The following is a 9921-nucleotide window of genomic DNA, read 5'->3' on the forward strand; positions in this document are numbered from 1 at the left end:
GAATCAGAGACTACTTTAACACTGCCTGAGGAGCTCACATCAGCTGTTTTGCCACAGTTCAACTTCAAGAGAACTTGAGATTCTGCCCCACTGCAAGAGCCTCAGAATGTCTCCCCACCCCCACCCAGGCTGCTCTCCTGCCACCCCTCCCCCACCAGAGGAGCCTGAGCCCCACATTCCATTCCTGTTACCTTTAAACTTGCCCCAGCTGCTGCAGTTGGACCCTGAGCGGCCAGCTCACTGCTGGGTCCTGAACTTGCTTCTCTCATTGAGGAGGCTGTGCTGAGTGTCCAAGCCTGCGGGGAGAGCTTCAGGAGGAGGTAAGTCTGTGTGGTGGGGCTGTTTAACCAGATTCTTGCTACTACTCAAATACTTGGGAACTCACATGTGACACGTCCCCTGGGGACAGCTGACTGGACTGAGGTAGAAGAGACAGCCCTGGATGTCCACAAGGACATCCTACCTGGGGAGGCTGTGGAAGCCTACATTGAACGGACACTGCTGACTGGGGACACTACTGACCACGTACAGGTGGATAAAGAGGCCCCACGGGAAGTGTACTGATGAGTAGAAGAGACGGGAGCAAATGGATTCATTCTCTGTAAACCAGGAGAGGGACACAGGTCACTTCAGTCTGAGGGGTGTAGTGTGAGGATGGGCGGGGATGAGGTGGAGGCAGAGAGAGGGTTCAGGGTACAGCTGAGCCTACCCTTTCAGTCACAGGGAGCCAGCCCTTGAAAGGGCTCAGAGGGTTTAGACAGGGGTATCCTAGGTATTAGGATGCTGTTTTGAAACGGGCTTAGCCATGAAAATGATCAGTTAGGCTCCTTCCCCTTTACCCACTCTTCCTTGAGTGAGGCTGGAAATTACCCCAACCTCGACCTCCCAGATCCTCCCAGCTCTCTGCTTCCTGCCCAGTAGTGGTTTCTCTCACTCCAGGAAAGTTGTTTTTTCTGGATTCTGCAAGGACAGGAATGGCAATTAACATCAGGCAACAGAGGGCTTGGGTTTCCCCTAAGTGGTGTGCATTGTTCCTCTTGTAGTGGAAACACAAGTCTTTCACCCAAGTCACCCTACATCTCATGGTGGCCCCTGCCCAGGACTTTCCATAAAGATGATGGCAGTGCACGGACTCCACGTCTGTACTTCACAGGCAGGTTCAGCTGGGCAGAGTGGCTGGATTCCACAGGAAGTTTCAGTGAATGCTGTTTTCCACCTTTATTTGCATAAAGCTTATTTATTTGAGTAGAGGAGTGACACAGGAGGGAGATAGTGAGGGCTTGACAAGCAATGGAAGAGGAAGAGAGGGAGAAGAGAGAGGGAGAGAGGAGAAGGGAGAGACAGAGAGGGAGAGAGAGAAAGGAGGGAGAGGGGGGGAAGGGAGGGAGATATCAACATCTTCTATCCCCTGTTACTCCCCAATGTCTGAAATAATCAGAGCTGGGCAAGGTCAAAGCCAGGAACCCAGAACACTGCCAGAGTCTCCAACAAAGGACAGGAATTCATGTGCTGTCTTCATTTTCTGCCTCCCTTCTCATATTAGCAAGAAGCTGGATCAGAAGTACAGTTTGCCAGGGCTAGAACAAGCTCCAATATGTGATGTGGACATGCCAAGTTGCAGCTTAACTCACTGTGCCCAAAAAACCACACCTGTTTTTATATTAAAGAATGGAGAGCAGCAGTTAGGAAGGTTATGTTCAATCTGAAGACACGGGTCCTGATCCTCAGACGCATGCGCCTTGTGCCTGTTGTCATTTACTGGGCTCTGTGTGGTTCCTGGTCAGAGATGTGTTCCAGTACATACTGCCCCCCCCCAACCCCCTGACTCAAGCCTACTCCTCAAGCCTTCACTTTCCATCACTGAAAGCAGAAAAAGCCTAAGGTGGGGTCTGGGCTCGGTGTTGTGAATCAGCTGGCTTTACCTAGGCCGGCTGGGCATGTGGCACCACAGCTGTATAAGTTCCCTCGCATTCCATCACTGAGAGCATAAAAAACGATCCCAGAGAGTCACCATTTCCCTCAATCAACTCTGATCTGACCCTTTACATACTACGAAATCCCGGACACCTCCCCAGACACCTCTACCAGTCACCACCCTGTGGACTTTCCTAACCTATGCAGCCATCACTGATTGTGTAAGGACACCATCTCAAGGGACCAACATCTACCTAGCAGTCCTGCTCTTGGGGAACACAGCTTCTAGAGTGGCCAGAGTGACCACCAGACCATGCAACCAGGGGCGGCCAATATATGCTCCCTGTGGTTTCAGCAGGGCCCTCTGAAGAGGAGTACCACCTGCTAGCAGGATGACATTAGCCTCAGAGATAACAAGGTTATGCTCATGAATCACAAGGCCATGGTAGGCCAGCCCTCTGCTGTTGCCAGTGAGTGCAGTGGAGGATGGCCCAGGTGCTTGGGCCCTGCACCCCATGGGAGACCAGGAAAAGCACCTGGCTCCTGGCTCCTGCCATCGGATCAGCGCGGTGCGCCGGCCGCAGCGTGCCGGCCGCGGCGGCCTTTGGAGGGTGAACCAACGGCAAAGGAAGACCTTTCTCTCTGTCTCTCTCTCACTGTCCACACTGCCTGTCAAAAAAAAAAAAAAAACCAAGGCCATGGTAGGGAGAGGTTTCTTCCCAGACCTTTGACCTTCTTGTGCTAGGGTTAAGGAAAGGGTTCCACTAAGAAGTGTCAGCTAAAGAAGCCTAAGGTGGGGTCTGGGCTCGGTGTTGTGAATCAGCTGGCTTTCCCTAGGCCAGGTGGGCACGTGGCACCACAGCTGTGTAAGTCCCCTGGCTTGCTGTGGAGTACTGAGGGGCCCAGTGCCACTAGGGAGGCAAAGCTGATCCAGGTGTTGGGAGACACCTATAGAACTGGAGTCACCCTGTGTGACTCTAGGGGCAGTGAGAATTCATTGTTCCATCCTGGCAATGAAGGGTATTTGAGAATTCATATGTGAGAAGGGTATTAAGAATTGGTTCCCCTATTCCATTCACCCTTCTCCTTTGTCTCCACAGCATCTCCAGGGCTGGGAACAGCCATGATCCCACACCCAGGCACCTCCACGTCTCTCGTCATGCTGCTGCCCTTTCCCCAACCAACTCATGGCACTGCACCCCAGCCACCCTGGGGGCAGCCCCCTCCGCCCCTCCTGAATGTGGCATTCCCTCCAGGCAGCCGCCTCATACTGCCTGCTGCCATCCCCAGGATGCCCGCAGTGGCCGGAGATGGTGGCTGCGGCCCCAATGGGGCTGGGAACGTCCACCTATTACTCCAGTTGAGGACAGGAGGGCAGCCAGTGGAGCCCCTCCACTCTCAGACCTTGGTCTACAACCAAACCCGTATCAGCCTCAATGCCCCAGGGGGCCTCTGTGTGCCAGGGCAGAACCCTGCTCCCATAGCAGTGCCTGGGTCTTCCCTACATGCTACAGTGCCTGCACCTACCATGGCGGGAACTCAGGCCAGTCAGGGGGGCTGGCCTCTGGGCCTCCCTCCTCCAGCTCCACCACCAGCTGCCCAGCTGGCCCCAATGGTCTTCCCAGTTAACAACGGGCCACCACCACAAGGGGCAGACAGGGAGCGCATCCTGCCTACTCCCAAGGCCCAAGCCTCACCAGACGACCCCTGCAACTCCACCAGCGTCTACGAGAACTTCCGGCGCTGGCAGCACTTCAAGGCCCTGGCCCGGAGGCTCCTGCCCCAGAGCCCTGACACAGAAGCTCTGTCCTGCTTCCTCATGTGAGCACCCATGCCCAGGGCCTGGGGCAGTGCATTGGGAGGATCACGGGCTGGGCAACGCAGGCTATGAGGGCTCCCAAAGGAAGACCCTGAAGGCAATCGAGAGACCACATGCAGTTCCATTGTCAGCCATGCTACCTCATGCTGCGTGTGACACGATTCCAGGGCCTTTCCCCACTGGATCTTAGCTATCCTGTGATAACATTTACATTTCCACCATTTCCAGGGTGACCCTTACAGAACACTAAAGGTCAGAGCGGGTCCTGGGATCACAAGAGCCACCACTGGAGTTTGAGTCTGAGTCCACACAGCAATCCCTGTCCACCACCGGCATCATACGCAGAGGGTCACAGACCTCAGGGACTTGACGTGAGGGGTGATAAGGAGGGAAGTCTTATACACAGCCCAACCCTCACTCTTCCCGGGACTTCCAGGAAGACAGAAGGTGGTCCGGAACCCACCCAGGGCCACGCTGGGGCCCCAACACGAGGGTCTGTCTCAGGCCAGCACTGACATCGCAGCCCAGAGCCCTCATAGGGGAGGAGACACTCCCACCCATTCCCTGGGAGCTGAAGGTCACTGCAGCTGAACCTGCTGAGCTTGGCACAGGTCAGGCACACGCTCTGTCTCAGGAAACGACTGCGGTCATGCCGTCATGAGGAAAAGGCAATGTGGTCAGGAACACAGCCACAGCCCAAACACCACGGTCCAGGCTGTGACCGGACTCTGAGCCCCTAAGGCAAGAACGCAGGCCACTGTCCGGGGGCTGGGGACCAAACAAGAGGGAGCCTTCCCCACAGTGGCACACTCCCCTTTCTTGACCACTCGGGCCCGGCTCCTCCTGTCTACCACCATCACGACACACACAGCCACCTTCCACTGAGCAGGGCACTGCGTCCATGTCGCACCCACCTCTGACCTCCCGGCCACATCATCACTCAGCCTGCAGCTGAAAGCAGTCTCCACGCCTTGGTGTTGACGTCTCCATCTCCCTGCCGCTCTGGACACTCAGCATTGCCCAGGAGGCACATCACACCCAACTCAGTCCCCATGCACTGAGCCCTGGTCCCCCAATCAGGGCACAGCCTGCATGGCTCCCTTCCTTCTCCCCACTCCCAGGAGCTCTGAGGTCCCAACTCCAGTGCGGCCTCTGGCCAGCAACTATAAAGCAGGTTACACGCTCAGCCCTGGGGCCAGGAGCCCGCACCAGAGCCCTGGCACCCAGGTCAGATCATTCTGTGTGCTTCTCCCTTTGGGCTGCACTGCACAAGGCCACACACTGGACAGTTTCAGCCACAGATGTTCTTGTGACATGTCTGGAGGCTGGAAGACTGAGCACAGGACATGGCTGGATTCAGATTCCGGTGAGGCTGCTCTTCCTGAGACAGGACCTTCCCACTGTCTTCATTTGAGAGTCAAGCTATGGCGAGTCTTGCTTCTCCTCTAAGGACACCAGTACTATCATAGGAGCTGCAGCCTTAGGACCTCTCCTAACCCTAACTGCACCACAGACACCACCTCAGACCCCATCACACTGAGGATTAGCACTTGCACACATGTATTTACAGGATACAAGCATCCAATTCATGCTGCACTGTGATACTGAAGCTGCAAAAGGAAGACAGAGAGGCCAGCACAGCCCTGGAAGTGGGTATCCCCCAGATGAGAGGTGCCCAGGAGGCTGGAGAGCCCACACTGGAGGAGGACACGACAGGGACAGAGGGAAGGGGAGACCCCAGCACAGTAGTCAGACCCCTGAGCTCAGGGGGCAGGGTGGGCTAGTGCATTTTCACTGACTCCAGGTAATTCATTCCAGCCCCGTGCTGCGGACCCTGGCCCAGCGGAGGCCCACCATGCCGCTGGAGGAGGGCCTGCGGTTTGCCTTGCGTGAATGGCAGCACAAGAGCAACTTCGACCGCATGATCTTCTACGAGATGGCAGAAAAGTGAGTTGGGAGTCCGGGTCCCGGTGCTGGGTGGTGGAGGAGGCTGGGGAGGGAGGCTGGGCCTGAGGGGCTGGACATGTGAGCACATGTATGCAGAGGGCCGTTCCTTGGATCAGTCCCTCTGTGGGCCCTGCTCTCCCAGGATACTGCCCCACCACCTGGATGTAGGGTTCTAGGCACTCTCCTCCCCGGGAGTCCTCCCTATCTGTGTCTGAGCTACCGAGGCTCTGACGTTCAAGTTTGACGTGGAGCAGCCAGGGCAGCCCTTGTGGTTCCTCCCACCACGAGGACTCTGCACACAGCAAGACCTCCATCGGAGTGTCTGCCTCACACCCTGGAGAGGGGGCTGTGGACAGATGTGTTGTTACGGTGAAACGCCATCCCAGAATGTGCTGCAGCCCAGAGTGTCCTCAGGGATCTGGTGTCTCAGACACACGGCCCTGTCTGCATTTCTGCCGGTTCATGCAGTATGATAAGTTGAAACACACAGCACTCAGAGGCCATGCCCACCTCTCAGCCAGGCCTCCCATCCTCCAGCCTGCCCCTGGACCCTAATCCCTGCTCCCCCTACAAGGATCACAGTCTCGGGCTCAGGATCTTTGATTCTGAACTAGGACCCAAAAGAGCTTGTGATAAATGTCCTTTTGAGCAGCCTCTGGAGTCAGCCCTACTTGGGGCTCTGTGTGGGGCCAGACCAGGCATGGAAGTGGTGAGATCTGCTGTGCCTTTGTTAACTGGGCCTGCAGGGGATCAGAGACACACGTCACCTGCCCGAGCAGGGCAGACAGAGCACTGTTCCCAGCATGCTTTACCCCTGTGGGACTGACCAGACTTGGACCTCCCTGACCCCAAGGGACACGTGCATGTGTCTGCCACCAGCTGCCGCCAGATCGTGGTCAGTTCTTGGGCCCCTCACATTTGGCCTGTGTCCCCCACGCTCAGGTTCATGGAGTTTGAGGAAGAGGAGGAGATGCAGATGCAGAAGCTGGAGTGGATGAAGGGGAAACCTTGCCAGCCCCCACTGGTCTCACCAGCACTGCTTCCTCAAGGGCCCCCAGCCCCTGTGGCTGTCCAGCAGCCAGGTACAGTCTCCCGTGTCCCAACACAGTCCGTGGCAGAGGCCAACGCGACCCCAGGATTAGCTGTCCCCTCGTCTGGGCCTTTCCTTCAAGAGCAACATGTGTTCCTTTGTGCAGAATGTCCACGGGCAGCCCAGGGGCCCACATGCTTTGGGCCATTACCTGGGGATTTTTCATACCTCAGTCCTAGTGCCTCTCATCCCTTAGCTTCCCAAGGAGCCAGCTAAGACTGGCCAGGATGGGGTGTGGAGATAAGAACGAGGAGTGTTGGTGACAGATGTTCCACCTCTCGGCCCCATCTCCTCTCTCGGATGCTTTTGTCAGCTTCTCCTGGCCCAGCGTGACCACTCATGTCCTCCAACAACTGTCCACCCCACTGCAGCTGACATGACGCTGGAGCCCCTGCACTCACACCATGTTCCCATCCACAGGGTGTGCCCCCAGGAAGGCCAGCTCCAAGGCCCTGCCTGCCTGTCCAGTGCCACCCAGACACCAGGGGCCTCAGGACAAGACACCCAAGGAGATCCCACCAGAGGCCGTGAAGGAGTACATGGAAATCATTGACACGTTGCTGGGGCCAACACCCTTGTCCTTGGAGCCTCCCGATGGCCACCCAGAAGAGGACAGAGATGAAGTTTTCCTGGAGAATGAGGGGTCATGCCCGGACCCGGAAATGCTGTCCTACATTGACCATCTATGCTCCCAGGTGGATTTTGTCACCAAGGTGGGTTGGGATGCAGCACTGGGATGCAAGATCCAAAAAATGACCCTGCCAGGCCCTTAAGCCAAATGCAAGTTCTTCACCACTGCCTTTGTGTTCCTCAGTGAGGGAGGGAGGGAGTGAAGCTGACTGCCCACTGATTTACACCCCAGAGTGTGAACAGTGAAGGGGCCGTCATTGCTATCTGGTTCTGTTCAAGTTCCCATCATCTCAGGTGCTTCATGCAAGGATGATCATGGACATCTTGCATCTCTTCTAGGTGGAGGCCATCATTCACCCCAGATTCCTGGAAGAACTGCTTTCCCCAGATCCACAGCTGGACCTCACGGCCCTGTCCAAGGAGATGGAGAAGGAGGAAGGGCTGACTGCTGACCAGGTAAAGGACAGAAGGTGGTCAGCAGGTAGAGCAGGCATAGCATGTAGACAAGGCAGGGAGGGGCTCTAGGAAAGCAGGGGTTTGGGGTAGCATGCAGACAGGGCAGGGAGGGGCACCCAGAAACCAGGAGTGGGGGCTTCATATAGACAGGGCCTGGAGGGGCACCAGGAAACCAGGGGTGGGGGGACAGGAGGTAGACAGGGCAGGGAGGGGCACATAGGTAGACTCGTGGTAGAAGGGGGGACCCCAGCATGGCAGACCCAGATCATTTTGTCTCCCCCTACTCTGCTGGGGAAAAATGACTTCTTCAGGAGCTGCTTCGGGTGGGGTGCAGGTGCACACATGTGTTAAGGAGACAGAAGAGCCAGTTCCAGGTTAGGGTACAGGGCTAGAATGAGGCCCATGTGGGTGGAGGCAGAACCCCTCACACTAATGGGACCAGCCCAGAGACTCAGGCCTTTCTGCCTCCTCCCGAGTACCTGCTGTGCACTCCCTGGCCTCCCTCACACCTGGCACAGCCATTAAGGGCCTGTTTCCTCTGCAGGTGATGGTGAAGCACTGCTCCTTGAAAGAAGATGGGGCTGTGGGGGCAACCTCCAGTCATGGTGTGCCACAACTGAACCCCAGCAATTCTGAATCTGGACCCCAACAAAGTGCGCAGAGTGACAACCAGGGCCCCCGCCTTGGGGCCAGAGCTGAGTGCTACTCCTGGTCCATGCCTTCCCAAGACCTGCAGAGACATGCTGTCCCAGACACCCCCCTGTGCAGGCCTGAGGTTAATGCTGTCTTTAGTGGACATCGGCAGTGTCCCTCACTGGGGGCCACCAAAGATGCCAGGAGTTTCAGAGGAGGACCCTCTGTTGGGGGCCCGCACACACCATTGGACAACTCCAGTGAGAACGAGGAGGAACTTCCCAGTCTCTCCTTCCTCCTGGCCTCCCAGCACCACCTGCTGCCCTTGGGCTTTGCACGGAGCAAGGCCTCTGCTGAAGACCTGCCCTGCCTTGGAGCTGGGAATCCTTGCAGAGCACCAAAACCCCTGTCTACCCACGGAAGGGACCCTAGGGGTCCCCTCCCACATGCTGCAAAGTCCAGGAAGCAAGCTCTGCAGGGAGGCCAGGGCCCTGCAAAAAAGAAGCCCTGCCCAGTGCCTCAGCTCAGGGCTTCGGGAGGGCAGGCCCAGGCTCTGGGCTCTGTGGGAAACTCCCAGGCTCAGAAGAGGAAACGTGACCACTTGGTCACCAGGAGGAGGAAGAAGCACCATTCAGCCCACTAGGTGGCGCCAGGGCTCTGGGAGCAGCTCCTCCAGGTGCAGCCTGAAGCACATGGACCCTAACTCTGCCCTGCACCCAAAGTGCTGACCCTGCTGTTCCTCACCACAAGAGGGCGACTCTAGGAGCCCCGGGTGGAGGGACCTGGGGCAAGAGTGTGGAATCATCCCTTTGGGACTTTGTTTGTGTAAATAAAGGAAGTTACATTGGAAATCGTCTCTGCTCTGCTGCCCTCTGTCCTGGCGTCAGTGGGGAGTGGACGGTGAGGCGAGACAGACGGGGATGCCTGCTCGTGGCTGCACAGCGGCCTGACCGACGTCTCCCTCCGGGTTCACACACTTCTACCCCGGCTGCCCGTGCCCCGCACCATCACCGCCCACACAAGCCCTCATTTGCTCTGGGTCCTCCGGAGCCCCGCTGTCCTTTGTGTCCTATAAATGTCTTCCTGGGAGCTGCTTCTGAGCCTTCAGACGAGGGCCCCAGGAGCAGAGTTCGAGAACTGAGCCTGGAGTGGGCACCCTCCCGAGGGGGCTCCTTTCTGCTCCCTGAAGCAGGCTCCTGGCAGGCCTGGTCCCTCCTCAGTGTGGGTCTGGGGAGGTGGTAAGCGCTGGCCTTGGGAAAAGAGGCTGCGGCATCTGGGGAAATGGAGGCCGACAAACTGAGCAGCACTGATGGCCGCCAAAGCCAAGGGCTGTGCTTTCTCAGTCACCAGGGGGGACTGCTCACAGGGGACCTCAGCACTGCAGGAGGTCCTCGACGGCTCTGTGCCCTGGGCAGCACTGGGGGTGGCCCTC

The 9921-nt window shown here is 57.3% G+C and overlaps 1 protein-coding gene across 1 annotated transcript; it reads left to right on the top strand.

Annotated features, from left to right (window-relative positions):
- Positions 1-204: 204 nt before the first annotated feature.
- LOC127487612 (NUT family member 2G) lies at positions 205-7560 on the top strand. Its single transcript, XM_051833731.2, has 5 exons — positions 205-320; positions 3015-3735; positions 5552-5680; positions 6623-6762; positions 7191-7560. The coding sequence occupies exons 2-5, from the start codon at positions 3038-3040 to the stop codon at positions 7541-7543; spliced, it is 1320 nt and encodes a 439-aa protein (XP_051689691.2). The 5' UTR covers positions 205-320; positions 3015-3037; the 3' UTR covers positions 7544-7560.
- The last annotated feature ends 2361 nt before the right edge of the window (positions 7561-9921 follow it).

The sequence above is a fragment of the Oryctolagus cuniculus genome, chromosome 1, assembly GCF_964237555.1.
Source record: "Oryctolagus cuniculus chromosome 1, mOryCun1.1, whole genome shotgun sequence".
NCBI classification, from domain to species: Eukaryota; Metazoa; Chordata; class Mammalia; order Lagomorpha; family Leporidae; genus Oryctolagus; species Oryctolagus cuniculus.